The sequence below is a fragment of the Delphinus delphis genome, chromosome 11 (assembly GCF_949987515.2).
Source record: "Delphinus delphis chromosome 11, mDelDel1.2, whole genome shotgun sequence".
In the NCBI taxonomy this organism is placed as follows: Eukaryota; Metazoa; Chordata; class Mammalia; order Artiodactyla; family Delphinidae; genus Delphinus; species Delphinus delphis.
The window spans coordinates 44855091-44879662 of NC_082693.1; the positions used below are offsets into that span (position 1 = coordinate 44855091).

At 41.1% G+C, this 24572-nt stretch overlaps 1 protein-coding gene across 14 annotated transcripts in view; it reads right to left on the reverse strand.

Moving 5' to 3' along the window:
- The window catches only part of R3HDM2 (R3H domain containing 2), a 146703-nt gene that overhangs the window by 34645 nt on the left and 87486 nt on the right, over positions 1-24572 (reverse strand). For 8 of the 14 annotated variants that reach the window (XM_060025055.1, XM_060025050.1, XM_060025053.1 and 5 more), the window contains exons 3-9: positions 10044-10243; positions 5539-5580; positions 3394-3480; positions 2786-2912; positions 1443-1521; positions 729-788; positions 22-162 (exon numbers count right to left, since the gene is read on the reverse strand). In XM_060025055.1, the coding sequence (XP_059881038.1) occupies positions 22-162; positions 729-788; positions 1443-1521; positions 2786-2912; positions 3394-3480; positions 5539-5580; positions 10044-10208 (701 nt within the window). In that variant the 5' untranslated portion in view covers positions 10209-10243. Of the gene's footprint in view, positions 1-21; positions 163-728; positions 789-1442; positions 1522-2785; positions 2913-3393; positions 3481-5538; positions 5581-7390; positions 7415-10043; positions 10244-24572 lie in introns of all 14 variants that reach the window. The other 6 variants (XM_060025054.1, XM_060025047.1, XM_060025048.1 and 3 more) reach the window with 2 other exon arrangements.

Below are 24572 nucleotides of genomic sequence, written 5' to 3' on the forward strand. Positions count from 1 at the left end.
ATCTGTGGTTTCCTCCCTTACATTCTTGTGTTACTGGTTTTGTTGATGATGACAGCTTTTCCAGTTTGGTCAACATTGTGGTCCATCCCAAAATAGGCAGCTACCCGATGTAATAGCATCCGGTGATATGAGGTCATCTGAGGGAACTTCTTGAACTGGTTGCTGCAGGGAAACCCAGGGGGAAAAAGTGAAATAAGGACAAGTAACAGCAATAACAGCCAATTGTAATTTTTCTTACAAGTGTTGAAAGTGGGGAATTTCTTAGGAGAAAGAGACATTATTATAAGGAAGATGATGGTAACCAAAGATGGTAACCAAAAAGGTTCTCTCAACTTTATCTACAGTATTTTGTAGATCCCTCTGACCCACTATCCTCATTAAGACTACTCCTTATGCAATAAGCCCTAGGTCTCACCCACCTAGATGATATTCTACAAAGAAAAAAGGGAAAAACTTAAGAATAGTGAAATATGGGATAAGGGCTAGCTGCTAAATTTTTTTCAACTCAAGTCTAAGCAATAACTTAAAAACTTCATTTAGTTTCCACACATACACTTTTTGATCCATTCTGATTACTTCTCCCCAACTCCTTTTGGTTCCCAGTGAGTTATTACTTCCAAATTCAGACTTTTAAGGGAACGATGAAAGAGGGATATCCTAAAATTTTACCTGAATTTCTTTCCAGTACCCCTCCCACCTCTAATGTGTATTTCATTCAAGTAACTTACTTGTTGTCATTAATAAAGTCCAGAATCTCCTGTTCTAATTTTAGCAGCATCATTCTGTCCCTGTTTAAAAAAGATTAAAACAAAACAAAACAAAAGGCAGCCCTCCCATAGACATTGAAAGCAAGGATTGAAAACACAGCCTGCTCACTATACAAGCTGAAGGGACGGATAGATCCAAACCCCGAGAGTGGATCAAAAATGCAAAGGCTGCTGAGCCTCACTGCCCTGTCTTATGTTACTTTAAAAAAGAAAAACAATCAAGCCTCCTAATAATGTACTTTATTCTCCTTGTCAGAAACCTAATTCTGTTGCCAGTCATATTCCTATAAACACATACTTTATACTTATAAATCTAATCATTGTTCTATACTCCATCTGATTATTTATAGAATTTTTAAACAAGTATGATTTAGCTTTGGTACAAATCAATTATTTTTTCTTCTGTGCTTTTTAATTGTATTCTCAAGCCTTCATATTTCTTTGTCTGCATTCTTCTTCCAAATAATTTTTCTCAACTCTTCTGGAAGCAGGAACCTCAATATGAGGGTATTCTGAATCTCCAACAGAATATAAAACTACTCTGGAGAGAAATGGTGTGTCAGGGGCTAGGCATCCTGGATTCTAATAATGGAAAAATTCTGAGAAGCTATTTGGCCTCTTGGGTATTCTGCTGGTCCTGGCCCCTTTCCCCCTTCCATCAAATCATGTTATTACCTTGGGTTCTTTTTCAGTGTATTTACAAGAAATTCATGTAGGTCTATTCCAGTGGAGTCCGTATATTCTTGACTGGAGTCTAGAACACCACAGTGAAATAAATTAAAAATAAATGAAACTGTCTTGCATGATCTCTAACCCCAAGCAGAAGCCCACAACCTGATCAGGAGACATGAGAACAGGAAAGGAGAATCAGACTTCAGGATTTTTAGCTTAAAAATCAGAATGACCTTGATTTGCCAGCCCCTCAAAATTCCCCATGACAGTGATATAAGGTGGAATCTGGGTCACAGTGTTACATTCGTATTACATTGAAAAGCCACCTTGCCATCAATAAGTATTTATTGAATGTCCAGACACAAACAAAGGTTTTATTCTAGTTAAGGAAAATAAATTCTAGGTACGGACAAACAGGGCTGAATTTTCCAGAATCTCAGCATCATATAAAGAATCATATAAAGAATCAACAATCAAATGTTGATTATTTATATGATTATTTATATTTATTTATAAAATTTTAATCCTAAGATTGCCTTTTTCCTCTTAATTATCATTAAAATTTTTTAGGGGGGGCTTCCCTGGTGGCGCAGTGGTTGAGAGTCCGCCTGCCGATGCAGGGGACACGGGTTCGTGCCCCGGTCCGGGAAGATCCCACATGCCGCGGAGCGGCTGGGCTCGTGAGCCATGGCCGCTGGGCCTGCACGTCCGGAGCCTGTGCTCCGCAACGGGAGAGGCCACAACACTGAGAGGCCCGTGTACCGCAAAAAAGAAAACAAAAAAAAATTTGAGGGGGGGCCGTACCGCACGGCTTGTGGGATCCTAGTTCCCCGACCAGGGATCAAACCTGGGTCCCCAGAAGTGAAAGCGTTGAGCCCTAACCACTGGATCGCCAGGGAATTCCCTCAATTATCATTTTTATGGACCATGTCTTTTGGCTACCAGCCCAAGAATTTAAATCCAAAGAGGGCTTAATAATTACATGCAAATTTACATTATTAAAAAAAAACACTCCAAGCATCCCCAAACCAAAATATAAATATTATCTAGAGAATCTGCTACCAGTGATGATCCATCACTATTTATTCCAGAGCAAAAATAAAATCAGAATTGACTACAATGTCCTCCCTGTGGGTAGCCCAGTGTTAATGGAATAGCTGTCAGCCCTTAAGGCAGGGCTGGATAAAGCAGCAAAGAAAGTAACTTAGTTAGGCACCTCCCCAAACAACGATGAAGTCAGCAGGACACTAGGAACTGTTGGGCCGATAAGGTCAGTGGGAAGATGGAAGGAAAAGGCACTGCAGAGCCAGGCCCCAGGAGAGATGAGAAAGGGGGAAAGTCTTCACCTCTAGACAGCATCTTCCTTGGGACCTTTTCTTTGTTTTTGTCCTTGTCTTCCTTTTCAGAGACATCCTTTGTGGACTTTTCTTCCTCCTTGTCAGAGGGGCAGCTGATGTGCAACTGAATTATATCCTTGGACAAGGGGAAAGAGAAATATAATCAAAGGGGAAAACAACTCTCCTGCAGCCCTTTGAAATCTCAAAGAAGGCAAATCTTAGGGTGGCAGCATTCTCTTACGAAAGAGAATATTTTGTTAATTAAATTGTTTTAGCTTTTGTTCTACCAAAAGGGTAGAGGCTAAGCTTTTTCTGTCAACAATCACAGCCTACTGTATGGAAAGCTCAAGTTATGCTTGCTGTTCCTGCCATAAGAATTGGAATGGAAATGGTTCTAACCACCAGAGGGAAAGGTGTGGGTCTGCATCATCCTGGGTGGTCCAGGTGTGAAGACCTATACTTCATGCTCTCACCCATGCCCTTATTTTACTGCAGCAGCCTGTTTTGAAGCTCCTCTACCCTGATTTCCAAGCCTAATGTTGATGCCGTGGATGCTACACCAGTTTAGCAAACAACTGCCAAACTCAAAGCTACACTTACTCTTATAAAGGACCTACCTGGGTTTCTAGTGGCCCGTCAGCAAACGGGGCAGAAGACTCCTCACACACTGCAAGGCTGCGCACCAACTTCAGCTTGGAATTAGACTGAAAAAAATAAATACACATACATATTCCCTTGGTGGACACTGGGAAAGCTTTTGGCTGAATAAAGGGCATTCTCTTTTGCTCTGTTAGTTGCTTCTTCCATAAATAGGGTTTTTTTTTTTTTCCCCCTTCAAACAGGTCCTACTCATTCATTCCTGGTTCACTTGAAAGATAATTCTCTTGCTCACAACAGTAGATATATAAAAACAAAACAACTACTTTGGACAGATGATAGGAAAACCACTTTGCTTAGCTCTCCTCTCTCTCTAGCTCAGTGCTCCAATATCACACTCAGAAGTTTACTGAGAATACACAGCAGCAGAGCTTAGTAGAAAGACTGGATTTAAGAACCAGAAGTCCTAGCTTCAACTCCTGGTTTGAGGTATGAGATATTGAGCAAATTACTTGACCTCTCTGGGTCTCTTTTTGGTCCTCAATAAAAGCGGGATAAAAATGCTTAAGGGGTTGGTGTGAGAATTAGATTATATAAGGCATGTAAACATATGTATCATAAATAGTGCCTAGTATAAAGTAGACGATAAATGCTAAGTGACTCTAAACCTGAGGTGGCAAGGGTATGGAAAGAAGTGTCTAAGAAAAAAGTAGAAAGAAAGAAAACTTTCTAACATTTGGGATTCAATGTGACAACTAATCCACTTGGTTTACTTATGCTGGCTGGAGAATCCCCAAAAGATCTGAATTCCACTTTATAAGTCACTGCTCTCCTAGGTATCTCCAAAGTCAAAAATTATAGTGACTCATTAGAAATCTACCTATAAACATTTATTGAGAGTTCTTACAATAAAATCAAAGTTTACAGTAAATACAAAAGCACAAAACATGGTATGTGTGGTCCAGGTAGCACAGTATAGTGAAAAGAATTTGCAAGTCTGAAGAACTGACTTCAAGCCTAGTTTTGCCGCTTTCTAATAAATGTCCTCTGTCAAACTCACTCAAACTCTATAAGCTCAAGCTTCCTCCTCTGTAAAATGGAAATAATAACGATAATAACTGTCTTACTTATTTCTAAGGTTTGGGGGGAAGTGAAGTAGCAGAGAACACCCTCTTTTTTTCTTTTTGGCCGTGCCCCGCAGCATGCGGGATCCTAGTTCTCTGACCAGGAATCGAACCTGCACCCCCTGCGTTGAGTGGAGTCTTAACCACTGGACCGTCATGGAAATCCTGAACACCCTCTGTTTTAAACTTTACTGTCAAGCCCATCACTGTGGATTAGGCCATGTAAGGCAAGCCACAGAGCCAATTTATCATACATCATAGTCTTCTTCAAACCCAAGCCACATACTGGCTGGGACACTCCCAAATTCTGCCATTATTTTTCAAGGGGAAAGGGGTGGACACCCTTAATTATTACTTCGATGTACAATTCTTCCCAATGTAAGAAAAGTTTAATATTTTACTGTTCCCTAATTAAAATTAAAAAGCTATCACACACTAACACCTATAGTCCTACCTGATAACACTGCTTAAAATAATCTGTGATGTACTAATTTTATCATACAATGATTAAAAACAAAATCTTCCTCTTTGCCCCAACCTAAAAAGTGAATCAAAACAAAACAAAACGAAACAAAACAAAGCCTGTATTTTTAGGATGTCCAAAAATGTTGAATCATTTTACTAATGGTAGAGGATTTATCTTAAAGAAAATTCACATGGCGAAAAACCCCAAAACTGCTGGGAGGCAAAATAAGAGAGCCAGAGATGAGCAGAGAAACTGGCATTACAGCAGAACCAGTACCAGTGTGCTCAGGCTTTGTTTGTGGGAGGCTCTGGCTGGGTATCCTTTCAGGTATCAGAAATAGACTGTGACTGAACTAAAGATAATGGAGAAAAATAAAGCCAGACATTCCAATAGGACATATGTATATGTGCGTGCATGTTTGTGCGTGTGTGTATGCATGTTCACAATCAGGGTACAAGGGACAGGCAAACTTTGCCTATATATAATCCAAATAAACTAGTTATTAGTGATAAGTCCATTTGTGCAATGTTCTACTAATAACACTAGAAAAGAAGCTATAGAGGAAGGGCTCTCACCTTGGCTCTTTTCCTGGCATGACCGTGGTTGGATGTCCGCCTCTGTTAGAAGGGGATTAGAAAATATTAAAGGTGGGGGAAATAAACACTTAAGTTAAAAGCAATACAAGTTTACAGAGAAAAAGCACTAACTTTAAAACCATTATAATAGCCAAACTATGATGAGACCCAGTTGTTGTGGTTGTCCCCTATGCTACAACTCTAGCAGCTGTGACATGGAAGGGACCACAGGCCACCTACAGACAAACCACCACTCACCATGAAGATAAAGAATAGAAAGACATTGACTGGTTGGCCTATTTCACAGATTGATAAAAATTACTTTTGGATAAACCAGGGAATCCTCTCCTGATTAGGATGCTTCTGGAAATGTCACTACCATAGCACAACAGAGTGTTTTTTTCCCAAGCTTGCTAACAGGAGCCTATTTAGCCCATAGTGGGTGTGAAATATGGCTCCTAACCATCACTTAAAATAACACCTTTATAGGACAACACATTGAGAGTTCTAACTTGAGATACTCAAAAGACCTGTCCCTGTGGCTGCAGAAATGGAATGAAGGCTCTTATTGCCAACTGCCTACCTCCCTGAATATGAGAATTCTCCCAGTTCTAAGCTCCTGGTGCAGGCTCTTATAGCCTGTCTGGGTCATGGATATAAGATGGGACAGGATAAAAAGAAGGGAGCATGGAAGATGTGGATAAGACCTCCAGAGCAAAGGGAGGTAAGGAGAGCGAGTAAAGAGCAGGATAGAAGCTGAGGAAGATGAAGAATGAGGGCCTGAGGTGGGATGAGGGAAAGAATGACTAATTAATTGGTAAGGTTTCGAATAGCTGAGAAGTCAAAATGAGGACTTTCGGGAAGAGGCTGGGTGACACTTAGGGCTTCTAAGATGTTTGGAATGGAACTCACTGCCACTGAGGTGTGGAAAAAACTGAGGCTGGTGGGTGGAGGAGGGGAAACAGATGGAGGCAGAGTACCAGCATGGTCCTGGGTAGGTGAGGATTTCTTTCCTTTGTCCTCTTCACTAGTTACCAAACAACACTGCTACAATGCAAAATGGAGAACCGGAAATGTGGATGGAAAAAGTGAGAAATGATGGTGAATCTGGTCAGTGGCAAGATCTGTTATAATAAAGGAAGAATCATAGTCCAGGAATATGAAGCAGTATTTGTCACTATTTTTTTCAAATAAGTTATAACATACATACGACACAAACATTCAAGAGTTATAATGAAGGTATGCAGAATAGTAAGTCTTCTTTCACATCTGTCCCCCAGCTACCTGGATCTCTCCTAAAGGATCAACTAGTACTGAATTTCTTGTAATCTTTTACAAGAGATCTTTTATGCATCTATAAGATTATTGTACATGTGTACACACACTTTTTTTTAAACCAAATAGACGGATATTGTACACACTGCCCTAAACCTTACTTTTAAACTTTTTTCAAGGATACCTCCATAGAAGAGACACTGTTTTTCTTAATGGCTACATGGTATTCCATCGTGTGGCCATACCATAACTTATTTTACCAGTCCCTTAAACTGCACCATTTAGGATGTTTCTGATCTTTGTTAGTATAAATAATGCTTCAATGACCATATCATTGAGTATATCTACAAATATGGTATAGTCCATTTAAAAATTTTATATTTAAAAATTTTATAAAGTATTGCTAAATTGCCCTTCAAAGAAGTTATACAAATTTATAACCCTACAAACAATGTATAAATCTGCTTATTTCTCAGAATGCATAATTTTCATTAAATAGTCAAACACATACTGAAAGCCTAATATGTATCAGGCACCATGCTAACTACTGGAGGATACAGAGATAAAAGACACAAACCTTGTCAAAAAGGAACTCATAATCCTGTTGGAGAAGACAGACAAATAGACAATTACAATACAGGACATTAAGTGCATTACAGAGGTACTCATGGAGTGCTAGAGGAGCACAAGTGTCTAACTCAAACCTAGGAATTCACAAATTCACATGTTCACAAACATTGAGTGCCTGCAAGGAACTGTGTTGGGCCCTGGAGGTACAAATGATGAGCCTAAACTGACCTGGAGGAGGCCAGGGAAAGAATACCACGGAGGGCATTCTAGGCAGAGAAAACATGTGTAAAAGCATGCTTTCTCCAAACTTTTCAGGGGCCAGCGAATCAGTTAATGCTGGAGCATAGGATTCCAGAGGTGGATGGATGGCAGGCAAGGGCTAGGTCACAATATGCCATGCTGACAAATCTGGGACTTAGCCTAGGGCAAGGAGACACACAGAAACTCTGGAGAGAATTAACACAATCAGATCTTTATTTCACAGCCATCTTTCTAAAGCAGTATGGTAGCTGAATCAGAGGGGATTACAAGTATAAAGGCAGAAAGCCCGGCTAGGTTATTTAAAGGACCCACCTAAGTTCAGTATGTGTTAAGTCAGGACTTGCCCATTCTAAACTGAATCTCAGAACCTGCCCTTTATAGCACTGTTTCCATGCCAAAGATGTTCTGAGTTCCAATTGCTGATTCCAAGAATATGTCTCACACAGTACGAGTAATGAAAGTCCCCTTTCCTCAAACTTTCCAGCTCCAATTCGTAAAAGGCACTCTCTTGACAGAGTCAGTAAGATTCTTGTGGAGACTTACCAGGCGTGAGCTGGGGGGAAGGTAAGAGAAAGAGCAGAATTTTTAGTGCTGTTGAAGGGGAACACTAGTAGAGGGGAGAGGGCTTCTGTAGGGTGGCCAAGACTTTGTAAAAGGAGCAGGAGTTCCAGTAGATGGCAGCAGCAACTCCACCTGCTCCAGCAGCAACAAAAGGAGTCTGAGGGGAGGCAGGTTCCCCACCCAGCCTCCCACACAGTCTATCTGTATATCCAGGTGAAGACATTCTTAAACCAAGTGAGTATCCATAAGGCATATAAAACCTATAGTCACCCTTTCTTTTCTACCTATCTTCAAGAAGAACACACAACAGGAGTTCAGAACACCACTTAAAATTGTCTCCTGAGAATAGAGTAACTTGGACCAAAAAGTTCATTTAATTATTATCTTCCATGTAACATGACAGCACATAATTAAACATTCAACACTTATTTGTCCTGAGGATTTAAAATTCATTATTGGGATCAGTGGAAGCTAGAAGTATAGCTGGAACAGTGGCAGACTGTCTCCATAAACTCTGGAAGGATGGGCTGGGAATGACAATTCACATGCAAAAGATAATGGAAAGAAAAGCAGCCATGACAGAGATCTGGCAAATTGTAAGTGGAAATATAGTAGAAAAGCAGGCAGCTAGAGAACAAAATACTTCAGAGAGTTATCTGATTTTAATTCATCCCTTTATGTTGTTGCTGTCTTAATCTTTACGTAAGACAAGGCCTAGGTGAATTGGGTTGTCAAGAGAAATCCTGCTTCAAGTTTCTAGACCCTCCAAAATGTCATTGCTACTGCTCTTTAAACTAACTTACTACAATTAACAGTCTATCTCCTAAGCATATAATAAAGACCAGTCTCACCCCTGGGCAAGAAGGAAAGAATTTATATAATTTGGGCTTGGGTAACAGAGGAAACTAGTAGTGACCACAGGGAAGAGAACTGGAACAGGTAAGCTAGAGGAGGCCCAGAGTCTGGCTGGGTACCAAAGAGGAGCCCTGGAAAAAGCTCGGCTGGCCATCTACTGCCATCATATCTGCACTGTAGTATGAATTCGGATGGAAAACAATAGGCAACCAAAGAATAAAATTCCTCTCACTCACATTTACCAAGTGGCAAGTTCAGAGACTATTTCTGCCCAGAAAATGCTGACTGCTTTAACACAACCAGGATATGAATTTAAAACTGTGTGTAAAGCCAGGCAGCTCAGTTTTAAGAGTTTATTGTAGGGACTTCCCAGGTGGCGCAACGGTTAAGAATCTGCCTGCCAATGCAGCGAACAAGGGTTCGAGCCCTGGTCCAGGAAGATCCCACAGGCCGTGGGAGCAACTAAGCCCATGTGCCACCACTACTGAAGCCTGCGCGCCTAGAGCCCATGCTCCGCAAGAGAAGCCACCGCAATGAGAAGTCCGCACACCGCAACGAAGAGTAGCCTCTGCTCTCTGCAACTAGAGGATGCCCATGCGCAGCAATGAAGACCCAACGCAGCCAAAAATAAAAAAAAAATTTTTAATTAAAAATATGGTTTATTGTATAAGCCATATTATGACTTGTCAAATATGTGTTTGTATATAGTTTGTTTTTTGATAGTTAAAAAATATCAAAATGTAGCAAGAACCAGTGTTATTCAGGTCCTAACAGATTAGGGATTTCATTCTGTTTTCTTTAGACTTCATTGTGGACTCTGACAAAAAGGGAAGGAGATATTTCTTGAGAGCTGAAGTTGGGTTTTTAGGGAGAATCAAATGTTTGTGTAAGTGACTGGCTTCCTATAGATTTCCAAAGCCACCTCTAATGACGTTTCTATTTTGCTATAAAGAGTGCGCATATGATGCACTTCTAATCCTTACCTGTGTCTCCTGACGCAAACTGGTATCTTCACTCTCTTTCTCAATTTCTTCCTTGCTTGGAGTCTTAGATATAAACTTGTTTTTGTTTACAGATTCTTCCACCAGTTTTTTTTCCGATTCTTTCATTATTTCCAGAGTCTCTTGAGTAGTGTTACTGTTAGACATCTTCTTCAATAGAATACAGCAGCCTCTATGGACTCCTAAAGAAACATGAAATGCATTAAACAGGAGCTGTGTATCTAAACTTAACACACCTGTAAGACTTGTATTTCATACAGAAGCCTGAAATAGCCTTCCTGTAACCCAGTATAGGGTCCTTTGATAAATGTTACCCCTAGATTAATTTCATTTCTTTAAAGAAAAAAAAAAAGCTTTACTGAGGTAAAATTGACAGAAACTGCATATATTTAAAATGCACTAGGAATTCTCCAGCAGTCCAGTGGTTAGGACTCCCTTGGCGCTTTCATTGCCAAGGGCCCAGGTTCAATTCCTGGTCAGGGAACTAAGATCCTGTAAGCCACGTGGCGTGGCCAAAAATATATATATATATACAATTTGATGAATTATGAAACACACATACACCTGTGAAACATCATCACAATCAAGATCGTGAGCACATTCATGACCTCCAAAAGTTTCCTCCTGCTCCTTTAAAAGCCCTTCCTCCCCTTTGCCACCACCCCCAGCCAACCACTGTCGCTACAGATTAGTCTCCATTTTCTAGAATTTTACATCATACAGTATATGGATTCTTTTACTCAGCATAATTATCTTGAGATTCACCAGGATTCAGTTCTAAAGCAATGTAGTTTAAGTCCCCTTGGCACTTTATTTGCCCTCCCTTGTTCCCTACAGAAATCTGCTCACATCTTCAGCTTAAGCACTCCACAAAGTTATCTCACTAGACTCTCTCCAGAAAGAAGATATAAAGCTCTATTCAGTACCAGAGAGGATCACTCTCCTTTCCCAAGGAGAACTTCCACAGCTGCCACAAACCACAACACTGTTACCAACTTCAAGTATCTCCTCCATCAAAAAGCAGCAAAATCAGACAATGCTTATAGAATCTTAAATTCTTTCCTTTATCTTAAGCAAGCTGAAAAGGCAAGAAGAGAGTTTTGTAGTCATCTGTCCTTCGGAAAGACTGGGTCTCTCCCTGGAGGAAGAGAGAATCTTTGCTTTGCTATTCACTATTTGGGTTCAGTCACTTTACTGCCTCCCAAAGATGCAGAGATTTGTAGTGCAGGGGTGGTAGGTCTTTATCACTTGCTATCTCTACCTGGGAAATCCTGTAGTGAGGTCAATACAGTAATCCAAGCACCCACTCAGTAACAGAAATTGATGCTCTATACAGAGATTCATGTCCTCAACAACTGTTGAAGTCAAAAATGCTTAGCTCCAACAATGGTTTATAATAGAGGTTTCTCTTTCATGGATTACTGACTGTACTTGAATCCTAAATATTTCTTTCCTTTCTTTAAAAAGATAAGACTGGAAACCTTCCCATATGTCCTGTCTATTCCATGTGACTCTAGAAACCAAGCTAAACAAACAGCAATGCTTCAAGAAAATTGTCATGCCAGACATTTTTTCCTCCTTTCAATCAGTTTCAAGGATAAGACCCAGACGGCTCTTAAGAAGCATGCGTAATCTCATCCTGGCATAAGTTAGTCTGCAAAGATTATTGCTTTGTTCACCTTTTGGTGGCTACTGAGAAGCTGCCTGGAGACTTAAGTTTAAAAGGCTAGAGTCATTCATAGAATCATAGTCATACAGCTGAATTTAAATTCTTTTTATTGATTGATTGATTGATTGGCTGTGTTGGGTCTCCATTGCTGCGCACAGGGTTTCTCTAGTTGCAGCAAGCGGGGACTACTCTTCATTGCAGTGCACGGGCTTCTCATTGCAGTGGCTTCTCTTGTTGTGGAGCACGGGCTCTAGACGCACAGGCTTCAGCAGCTGCAGCATGCAGGCTCAGTAGTTGTGGCATGAGGGCCCTAGAGCATGCGGGCTTCAGTGGTTGCAGCACATGGTCTCAGTAGTTGCAGGAGGTGGGCCCTAGGGCATGCGGGCTTCAGTAGTTGTGGCATGCAGGCTCAGTAGTTGTGGCGCACGGGCTCTAGAGCACAGGCTCAGTAGTTGTGGCACACGGGCATAGTTGCTCCACGGCATGTGGGATCTTCCTGGACCCCACGGTTCGAACCCGTGTCCCCTGCATTGGCAGGCGGATTCTTAACCACTGTGCCACCAGGGAGGTCCCTATTTCTTATCTTTAAATTCAGCTGTATGTGACTTCCCTGGTGGCGCAGTGGTTAAGAATCCGCCTGCCAATGCAGGGGACACGGGTTCGAACCGTGGGGTCCAGGAAGATCCCACATGCCGTGGAGCAACTATGCCCGTGTGCCACAACTACTGAGCCTGTGCTCTAGAGCCCGTGCGCCACAACTACTGAGCCTGCATGCCACAACTACTGAAGCCCGTGCACCTAGAGCCCGTGCACCACAACGAAGAGTAGCCCTGCTCACTGCAACTAGAGAAAGCCCGCACACAGCAATGAAGACCCAACGCAGCCAAAAATAAATAAGTAAACAAACAAACAAATAAATAATAAAATAAAGATGAGAAATACTGGAAGAAACTGACTACAATAGAAAATGGCTGGTATTTTATTTTTTAATTAATTGATTCAGGACCTGGAGGCTTCTATAAAAAAAGTTACAACCTACAGAGCTTACGTTTTTTATTTTTATTATTTTTTAATTTATTTTTGGCTGCGTCGGGTCTTCGTTGCTGCACGTGGGCTTTCTCTAGTTGTGGTGAGCAGGGGCTACTCTTCGTTGCGGTGCACGGGCTTCTCATTCCAGTGGCTTCTCTTGTTATGGAGCACAGGCTCTAGGCGTGTGGGCTACAGTGGTTGCAGCATGCGGGCTCAGCAGTTGTGGTACGCGGGTCCTAAAGTGCGTGGGCTTCAGTAGTTGCTGCACATGGGCTCAGTTGTGGCGTGCGGGCTTAGTAGTTGTGGCTTGCGGGCCCTAGAGTGCAGGCTCGCAGTTGTGGCGCATGGGCTTAGCTGCTCTGCAGCATGGGGGATCTTCCCGGACCAGGGGTTGAACCTGTGTCCCCTGCACTGGCAGGCGGGTTCTTAACCACTGCGCCACCAGGGAAGTCCCTACAGAGCTACAGATCATTGGCTGTATGTGGGAACTGCATATACACATATATGTTTTTTTCCCCCATGGGTAAATCAAGGCTCCATTCTCTTCAGTTTGAAATACAGTAAAACTCAGCACATGCCTTCTCTATTATCTCTTAGCTGGGAAATATCAATAAAGATCAGAATTGGAAGGGTTCTTAGATACAGCCTCATGCAATCTTCCCCATCCTCCCCAAAGAAGAGTCCCTTTGTGTAAGTTCCTGAGAGGAACTTTCTTTCTCCTAGAAAACTCCTGGGACAGGATCAACTCACTATTTCATAAACAGTCTTAACTGTTATATAGTTTTTCCCTATAAAAAGCTATGAACTGTTTCAATCTTGATCCTAAATCTGCCTTAGAGTCAAACAAGATTAAGTTTACTTCTTTTACCACATGACAGATCTTCAATATTTCTCTTTTTCAGGCTTAAATAACTTTAAAAAGATTACTCTGTCAGAAAGAAAAGGTGAGAGGTGGGGAATGAGGGAACTGGATGAAGGTGGTCAAAAGGTACAAACTTCTGGTTATAAGATAAATAAGTACTGGAGAGGTAATGTACAACCTGATGACTATAGTTAACTGTATGGTATATTTAAAAGTTAATAAGGGAGTACATCCTAAAAGTTCTCATAAGAAAATAAAATTTTTTTTGGCCTGAAATTTAATTGAATTTTTAAAATTCATACAACATAAAGTTAACCATTTTAAAGTGAACAATTCAGTGCATTTAGTACATTCAGTGTTGTGTAACCATCACCTCTATGTAGTCCCAGTACATTTTCATCACCCCAGAAGGAAACCTATGAGGAAACCGATACTAACTAAACTTATTGTGGTAATCATTTCATAGTACATGTATGTTAAGTCATTAAGCAGTACACCTTAAACTTATACAGAGCTATATATCAATTATATTTCAATAAAACTGGAAAAAAAAGGTGGTGATAGGGACAAATATAAAGCAGCTGGTTGTTTCTTTTTCCAGGATGGGCCTCAATTACCAAATAGGTATATTTGTCAATCAGAATGATAACTTTGCAGCTCCTCTTTACATATAAGGCAGAAAAGGCTCAACCATCTGGACACCTGGACTAACTTCACGGTGTCCAAGCACTGTTACTCAGTCAAAGCACTAATGAAAAAACCCAACTAAACCAAAAAACGGTCTTTCATAATAGCCACCTGTGGAATATGGTCACGCATTCCAACTTAAGTTGTAGGGAGCCACATGGTTTCCTTTGTTCACTGGGAAACAGGAAAACTTGAACTTTAGATTGTTTAAGACGTCCATAAAACAGTTATTAATGCAAACACTTTAAACAATTTTGACAGTCATTTCCACTGAGACTACTGGCCTCTTATAGAGGTGTGTAAAACAAAGCAATTCCTTTTTTAAAAATTAATTAATTAATTAATTTTTTGGCTGCGTTGGGTCTTCGTTGCTCTGCACGGGCTTTATCTAGTTGTGGTGAGTGGGGGCTACTCTTTGTTGTGGTGCACAGGCGTCTCATTGTGGTGGCTTCTCTTGTTGCGGAGCACGGGCTCTAGATGCGTGGGCTTCAGTAGTTGTGGCACACGGGCTCAGTAGTTGTGGCTCGTGGCCTCTAGAGTGCAGGCTCAGTAGTTGTGGCACATGGGCTTAGTTGCTCTGCAGCATGTAGGAGCTTCCCAGACTAGGGATCGAACCCGTGTCCCCTGCACCGGCAGATTCTTAACCACTGCACCACCAGGGAAGTCCCCAAAGTAACTTGTACTCTGAGGAAAAAGGAAGCAGCAGAGAAAGGGTACGGTAGACACTATACTGGCTACCTATCCAAATCTCCCCTTTCTCCCACACTCAATCTAGCCCAGATTTCCTTTTGGTGTTTGCCTTCCTCTGAGGACACATGATCAGGGAAGGTAATCCTATCCCTAAGCCCTAGGAAGTGGATCTTTCTTCTTTTTTTAATTTTATTTGGTTGTGTTGGGTCTTAGTTGCGACACGTGGGATCTTCGTTGCGGCATGTGGAATCTTTTGTTGCGCTGGCGGGCTCTTCGTTGTGGCACACAGGCTTCTCTCTAGTTGTGGCGCTCAGGCTCTAGAGCACGCGGGCTCAGTAGTTGCAGTGAGCAGGCTCTCCAGTTGTGGTGTGCCAGCTCCAAAGTGCACAGGCTCAGTAGTTGCAGCATGTGGGCTCTCCAGTTGTGGCACGTGGGCTCCAGAGCATGCGGGCTCAGTAGTTGTGGCATGCAGGCTCTCTAGTTGTGGCGTGCAGGCTCCAGAGCACACGGCCTCAGTAGTTGCGGCACACGGGCTTAGTTGCCCTGTGGCATGTGGGATCTTAGTTCCCCAACCAGGGATCGAACCTGCGTTCCCTGCATTGGAAGACGGATTCTTAACCACTGGACCACAGGGAAGTCCCTAGGAGGTGGATCTTAATTAGCTAGACTATTCGTGGTAATTCTGTTTCCTTTTTGTGTCTGGGTTAGGAAGGGACAAGTGACTCAACCATCACCAGTGAGACATGAGAGGATTTTGCTAGGTGGGTGGCTTTAAAGAAAGGCTTCTCACTGTATTAAAAAAAGAAAAAAAAGCCACTAGAAAAATGGTTATCTTCTGCTGAAGGTTTGTCTTTTGTGCAGATGATGCCTGGACTGCAACAACCTGCCAACACATGGAGAAGGGTGGATCAGAGAGAGTAAGATAGTAATGAGGGGTCAGAGTTTTAACTCTAGAGTTAAGATCCATCAGAAGATACACCAAGCTCAAAACTGTATTTCTTGAGCTGAGGGTCTCTTTTGTTCTCCAAAATAACCTTTAACTACACTCATTTCCATAATCCTATACAGAAGGCTCTCCTTTCCCTTGGGGCATAAGAATTTCTGGAAACAATTTTTTCTGGGCCGAAACAAAAGCAAAAGTTGCAGCCAAGGGACAAGATAATTTATTAGCAGGAAAAAGAAAGAAAGAAAGAAAAAGCTTTAAAGAGGAAGAATAAAGCCAGTAGACAAGCGTTAAAAGGCAGAGAAGTAATTTCCACTGTGAATGGCTTATTCAATGGAGAAAGGAACTATTTCATATATAACTTGACTAGAACAAAGCAAGACATTAAGCTCCCAGGAGAGCCTAGGTGTGTGCTTCCCTGCAACCTATCTGTGTATGTTGTACATTTCACCCAGGCAAATAGCACAATTTTAAGGCAGAGTGTCTCCTGAGGACACTCAGTGGCTCAAGCTGCACAGAGGGGACTGTCAGAAGTCGAGGGCAAGGAGAGGGAGTGAGGAAATAGGATGATACAGAGGAGGATGATTGGGAGCCAAGATTTGGCAATTTCTTCAGGAAGAATACTGCATATTCCCCATAAATTTTTTGACTGCTGAGGTAAGTACCTTCCAGCGCACAGTGAGATTATATATCCTTCCATCAACTCTATAAACAACCTTCTAGGCATTGTGCCAAAAAGAATATATTATATAGGGGACACTCAGAGAAAGAAGGGCAGTTTCATTTTCTCCCTTTTAATCCATGGCCAAGTAGAGAGAATTAAGAAAGAACAAAATAGCTAGAGGCTAAAAATTCTGACATACCCTGTGGCAAAATCCCTGTAAACTTTCCAGTCCTTTTCTCATTCATATATCAAGAATAAATTACTCCCGGTTGATACTCATACTGAAAAAATATTTAGAATCTAGGGGTTCAGGAGAATGTATAAACAAATTGTGGTATATTCATATAATAGAATACTATTCAACAATTAAAAAAATGAACTTTTGGTGTTTGCTTTCCTCTGAGGACACATGATCAGGGAAGGTGACCCTATCCCTGAGCCCTAGAAGGTGGATCAATCATGGTAATTCTTTTTTGTGACTCATTTGAGAAGAAGCAAGTGATTCAATCATCACCCATGAGACATGAGGGGACTTTGCTGGGTGTATACTGACATACACAAAAACATGATGGATCTCAAAACTATATAGTAAGTAGAAGAAAGTGCATCTCCTTCCCCAAAAATACATACTATATAAGTCCATTTATATGAAATTCAAGAACAGGCAAAACTACCCTACAGTGGTTTAAATCAGAAAGGTTTGGGGGTAAAACACTGACTGGAAAGAGACATAAGGGATTCTTTAGGAGTGATGGAAATATTCCATCTTGTTAGAGGTAATGGTTACATGGGTGTATATAATTGTCAAAACTTATTAGCTGAATGCTTAAGATTTGTGCATTTTATTGTATGTTATTTAAACACAGAGAGCGAAAATAATGCCCTTAGTAGTCAAAACATTGGGGACAAAACATTCATAGGGTTAAAATGGTAGGTTAAAAACAAAACAAAACTGTCTAGATGCCCATGATGGCTAGCCTATTTATACACTCTTTGACACTGGAGTTAGGAGAAAAGGAAAAACCATTAATGTTTATTGAGTGCAATTATGAACTTGGTGCTTTATGCACTTCCACTCATACCGCCAAGAGTAGTTAAGGCATTTACCCAAGGTCTGCTGACCTTGGGCAAATTCCTTAACTACTGTCATACTAAATGACAGAATCAGACCCAAACTCTAGTGCTGATGCCAAAGTCTACATTCTTTCTATGACTTTGCTTATTGTTTCTATACTTTACTTTAACCCTAACAAAACTCTTTGTTAGGGCATTTCTAAGATGAAGAAGCCAAAGCTCAGAGGAATTAAATAACTTTCCCAAGTTACGAGGGGCAAAGGCAAGATTCCAGCCTGTGTCTGATCCCAAAGCCAAAGTTCTAGGTATCCCAAGGTAGACATTCAGGAGTGTTCTGGGATGTGAAGTAAGGTATGGGAGGAGTGCCTAGATGCAAGGCCTCTCTTCAGAGAGTGTCAGTGGGGGACATATTTGGGGGCTTGTAAACTCTCCCATCTTTCCCCTCAATCTGGGTCACCTCTCATGACTTAAAATTTTTTATAGTTTATAGAAAATATCTTATTTGATCTTCTCAAGGTATAAAATATCACCATTTTATTTATAAATGAAATATATTGTTCAGGGCCATACAGTCTGTATAAGAAGCCAGAATTCAAACCCAGGTCTTCTTGATTCCAAAATCCCATGTTCTTTTCACTACAGTGCCCAAACGATGAGAAACAAAAAGAGTATGATAACTGCATACCTGAAAAGGAAAACTGGTTCAACCGCCCTTGGGAGAAGGACAAGAAAGAAGGCCCTACTGAGTTATGAGAGATATGGGTCCAACACTCCCTTCTCTTCAGAGAGAGAAAGCAGAATGTGGGGGAATAGAGTATAAAGTACTTATGGAACATGTAAAGCTATAGTTATGTGACAGTCACCAAGTCCTTTAAGGATTTCAGAAGTCAAATGTCATAGGTTTCACTAGTACTAGGCCAATAAAAATAACAACAACAATAATAACAATTATGCCAATTTTCTAAAATCAGGGAAGCATGAGAAAATCATTCTGCTCTATAAATGCAAAAGGATTCACTGGTGTGTAAGGGAGGCCACAGGAGTTGGCTGATGTCCAGAGCAATTCCTTAGGCAAAGTAAACAGAGAAACAAGATTAAAATGTTCTGGACATGTACTCTCTTTGTTCAATATCTGTGATAGTTGTACTTGCCCTGAAATGAGAACTACAGGTGCTTTGATCGATGGACTGAAGTGTTGGTTGGGTTTCGCTTCAGTTTCTAACGGCTTCTCTACATTCTTGGCCCAAAATGCCCATTTTACTTCCTTGAGCGAAACGGAACAAATCATATTTCCTCCTCTTTCAGACAAAAAGCAGCAGTGCTCAAACAATGGAGCACCTCTGCTGCTTCTATTTTATTTAGCTTTATCATAGTAATGCCACTATGTAGAAAATATCACAGAATCTTAGGGATGGAAAAGACCTTGAAAGTTCACACTGTCTTTTCCCACGCCCTGGCAAAACTGCTCCTAACTAAACCCAGACAAGACATTCTGGGAAAGAAAAAAAAAAATCACAATTTATCTACTGTTCATGGCATTTCAAGATGCCTTCTATTGCTTAACTTAAACACCATGCAACTAAGTCTGTATTGCCCTACTGTGATGAACTTAGAGATGAATGTTACCACCTATTAGGTGGAAAGGACATCTAAGCCAACAATTTAGTATTAAAAGAATCTTTCAAAATCTAAAATTGAATGTGAGGGGCTTCCCTGGTGGCACAGTGGTTAAGAATCCGCCTGCCAGTGCAGGGGACACAGGTTCAAGCCCTGGTCCAGGAAGATCCCACATGCCGCAGAGCAAGTAAGCCCGTGCGCCACAGCTACTGAGCCTGTGCTCTAGAGCCCGCGAGCCACAACTACTGAGCCCATGTACCACAACTACTGAAGCCCACGCACCTAGAAACCATGCTCCGCAACAAGAGAAGCCACCACAATGAGAAGCCAGCGCACCAAAACAAAGAGTAGGCTCCGCTCTCAGCAACTAGAGAAAACTCATGTGCAGCAGTGGAGATCCAATGCAGCCAAAAATTAAATAAATATAAAAAATAAATAAAATAAAATAAAATTGAATGTTGAGTTCGGCCAGAGAAATAAGATAAGAACAATTTAATTTCACATGAAGGAATTGGAAAAACTTTAAGAATCATTACTCCTTAAGCCTCTGCTGCAAAGGAGAGCCTGCTATTTATTCCCCAATAGCCAATCACCTCTTCCTCAATACAACTACTGATTTAAAAAAATTTTTTTATTTATTTATTTTATTTATTTTTGGCTGCATTGGGTCTTAGCTGCAGCACGCTGGATCTTCATTGAAGCATGCGGTGCGTGGGCTTCTGTCTAGTTGCAACGTGTGGGTTTTCTCTAGTTGTGGTGTGCAGGCTCCAGAGCACGTGGGCTGTGTAGTTTGCGGCATGCAGGCTCTCTAGTTGAGACACGCGAGCTCAGTAGTTGTGGCACGTGGGCTTAGCTGCCCCGCGGCATGTGGGATCTTAGTTTCCTGACCAGGGATCGAACCTGTGTCCGTTGCATTGTAAGGTGGATTCTTTACCACTGGACCGCTAGGGAAGTGCCCAACTACTGATTTTCAGTTGGGCACATGGCTGCCTATAAAAATGCTTCACATATCCCAACCTCCATTATAGCTAAAAATGAGTGTGTGACTAGGTTCTAGTCCATGGGATGTAAGGAGAAAGAAGTATTGTTGTAGGTTGGATTATGTCCCCTCAAAATTCATATGTTGAAGCCCTAACACCACACAACCCCGACCCCCCACCCCTGCCCAATACCTCAGAATCTGACTGTATTTGGAGATAGGGCCTTTAAAGAGGTGATTAAATTAAAACAAGGCCTAATCTGGCTGGTATCCCTATAAGAAGAGGAAATTGAGACACACAAAGAGACACCAGAGGTGTGTAGGCACAGAGAAAAGACCACGTGAGGACACAGTAAAAAGGAGGCCATTTGAAAATCCAGAAGAGAGACTTCAGGAAAATCCAAATCTGCTGACATCTTGATCTTGAGACTTCTAGCCTCCAGAACTGTGAGAAAATAAATTTCTGTTGTTTACGCCATCCAGTTTGTGGTATTTTGTTACAGCGGCCCTAGGAAACTAATACAAGTAGTAAATACAACTTCTATGAAGTATCCTTAATGGAAGTGAATGGTCCTTCTTTACTCATCCCTAATTCTTTTTTTTTTTAACATCTTTATTGGAGTATAATTGCTTTACAATCGTGTATTAGTTTCTGCTTTATAACAAAGTGAATCAGTTATACATATACAGATGTTCCCATATCTCTTCCCTCTTGCGTCTCCCTCCCTCCCACCCTCCCTATCCCACCCCTCTAGGTGGTCACAAAGCACTGAGCTGATCTCCCTGTGCTATGCGGCTGCTTCCCACTAGCTATCTATTTTACGTTTTGTAGTGTATATATGCCCATGCCACTCTCTCACTTTGTCACAGCTTACCCTTCCCCCTCCCCATATCCTCAAGTCCATTCTCTAGTAGGTCTGTGTCTTTATTCCCGTCTTGCCCCTAGGTTCTTCATGACCTTTTTTTCCCTTAGATTCTATATATATGTGTTAGCATACAGTATCTGTTTTTCTCTTTCTGACTTACTTCACTCTGTATGACAGACTCTAGGTCCATCCACCTCACTCCAAATAACTCAATTTCGTTTCTTTTTATGGCTGAGTAATATTCCATTGTATATATGTGCCACATCTTCTTTATCCATTCATCTGTTGATGGACACTTAGGTTGCTTCCATGTCCTGGCTATTATAAATAGAGCTGCAATGAACATTTTGGTACGTGACTCTTTTTGAATTATGGTTTTCTCAGGGTAATCCCAGTAGTGGGATTGCTGGGTCATATGGCAGTTCTATTTTTAGTTTTTTAAGGAACCTCCATACTGTTTTCCATAGTGGCTGTATCAATTTACATTCCTAACAACAGTGCAAGAGTGTTCCCTTTTCTCCACACCCTCTCCAGCATTTATTGTTTCTAGATTTTTGATGATATGGCCATTCTGACTGGTGTGAGATGATATCTCATTGCAGTTTTTTTTTGAGGTACGCGGGCCTCTCACTGTTGTGGCCTCTCCCGTTGCGAAGCACAGGCTCTGAACACGCAGCAGCCATGGCTCACGGGCCTAGCCGCTCCGCGGCATGTGGGATCTTCCCGGACTGGGGCACGAACCCGTGTCCCCTGCATCGGCAGGCGGACTCTCAACCATTGTGCCACCAGGGAAGCCCCTCATTGTAGTTTTGATTTGCATTTCTCTAATGATTAGTGATGTTGAGCATCTTTTCATGTGTTTGTTGGCAATCTGTATACCTTCTTTGGAGAAATGTCTATTTAGGTCTTCTGCCCATTTTTGGATTGGTTTGTTTTTTTGATATTGAGCTGTATGAGCTGCTTGTAAGATTTGGAGCTTAATCCTTTATCAGCTACTTCATTTGCAAATATTTTCTCCCATTCTGACGGTTGTCTTTTGGTCTTGTTTATGGTTTCCTTTGCTGTGCAAAAGCTTTTAAGTTTCATTAGGTTCCATTTGTTTATTTTTGTTTTTATTTCCATTTCTCTAGGAGGTGGGTCAAAAAGGATCTTGCTGTGATTTATGTCATAGAGTGCTCTGCCTATGTTTTCCTCTAAGAGTTTGATAGTGTCTGGCCTTACATTTAGGTCTTTAATCCATTTTGAGTTTATTTTTGTGTATGGTGTTAGGGAGTGTTCTAATTTCATACTTTTACATGTACCTGTCCAGTTTTCCCAGCACCACTTATTGAAGAGGCTGTCTTTTCTCCACTGTATATTCTTGCCTCCTTTATCAAAGATAAGGTGACCATATGTGCGTGGGTTTATCTCTGTCATCCCTAATTCTTGCTGGCCTGAATGTAGAAGTAAAGGCTGGCACTTCAGCAGCCATCTGAGACTGTGAGGTGATAGTAGGATTGAAAACCATAGACAGTGGGGCAACAGAAGAAACCTGAGTCCTTGACTAGACCAACCCTGGACTGCACTGGCTCCCTCTGGATTTCCTAAGTGTGACAGAAAAATACACTTCTGTCTTGTTTAAGATATTATTTAAGTTTTGCTGTAATATATATTCACAGCACGCACACACTCAAAATAATAATAATGATGAAAATAACAGTACACAATTAGTCAATTCCTATAAGCAAGGAATCCTGTAGCAACAACCTGGAGCTTATATGTACTTGGGAGGCAAGAGGTAAAATAAGGAAAATTTGGTACTTTTACAGAGGATATAAAAGCATCACCCTTGTGCTCCAATACTACCTCTGCTACAAGGAAAAGGCTGAGCATGATTAAAGGGTGAGTTAGGGGCGGTACCCATCAAAATAAAGAACATTCAATCTCTAGAGTATAAAGGGCAGTAAGTATGTTAAAGTGGATAAGTTTATGGACTTTGTAGTTTGACATAATTTGGCTATAAGACTAATGTTTCTACAACTTATTAACCATGTAAGTAAGCCTCAGCCTCCTTATCTGTAAGATTAGACATGATATATATCTCATAGAGTCATTGGAAAATCACATAGCAAATGTAATGTGCCTACACACAGTATGCTCAAGTAAATGTTAGTTCCTCCTAATCCTATTTTACAGTAAGAAGGTAAAGAAAGATATTTGAGAGACCCCTCTTCCTGGCTGTTCAGTGGTACTGTTTTTCTCTTATGAGCACACATATTTCCACTTGGAATTGGCACCTTGTATACACCCATTTCCCAATCAGTATTGAACCCACATTATTCTGCATAGGTGAGATCCTTGCCTATTTTAATGAGAATTAGAATTCTTATCTTTTTTCTTGCTTGCAGTCTTTTACTGCCTATTTACCACTTACTGTACTTGGTTTCCTACTTTTCTTGATACTTTGGTATTTTAAGAATTGTTTTTAAAAAGTCGATTTAGGTAAATGCTTCTTTCAAAAGGAAGAGCTCCAATGTTTGATATAGCTGTAAGCATACACCTAAGGCAAGAGATGAATCAATGAAGAGTAGCTGGTTCCTTCAGACATGTTACTCATGATGTTTAAAGAACACACAACATTTGATGGCTCAGATCCTAAAGAGGCCTCACTTCTAGAAAGTTTATCATTGATCACTCTATTGTGTGTATAGGGCTAGACATTTTACAAGTAGATATCACCATTCTCTTCATAGAAGAGTAAACTGAAGACCAAAATGATCAAGGAGCAAATCGTGTTGACTCTAACTTCAAAATATAACCAAAATCTGGTGACTTCCTACATTTCCACTGCTACCACCCTGGTCCAAGCCACCATCTCTCTTGGCTGATAGCCTTCTAACTGGTCTCCTGATTCCAATCTTGCTCCCCTACAGTATTTTCTAAACATAGCAACCAGAGTAATTGTGTAAAAACAGTTTCAGATCATGTTATAGCTTTGCTCAAAACTCTCCAATGGATCCCCATCTCACTCAGAGCAAAACCTGAGTTCTTAAAATAACCTATAAGACCTTAAATAATCTGACCACTAATTTGCCCTCTGATCCCATCTCTTACTATTTCTCCAATATATGTAGTTTCAATCACATTGGCTCCTCCTTGTGCCCTAAACCCACTTTATAGTGATTGCTTTTACTGTTCCTTCCTTCTGCCTGGAATGGTCTTCTCCCAGATAACAGCATGGCTTGCTTACTCAGTCTTTTCAGATCTTTACTCAGATGCCATCTCAGGAAGCCTTTTTCTGGTCAAATAACTAAAATTACAAAACCCCAAACACTTCCTATGCTACTTTTCTAAGGCCTCCCCACAAAAAGTTAGCCAGACACCAAACAGACTTTTTGCTCCTCTTTGCTTAACAGGTAAATCTGAAGTTTGGTTTTATTCCTCTGAGACAG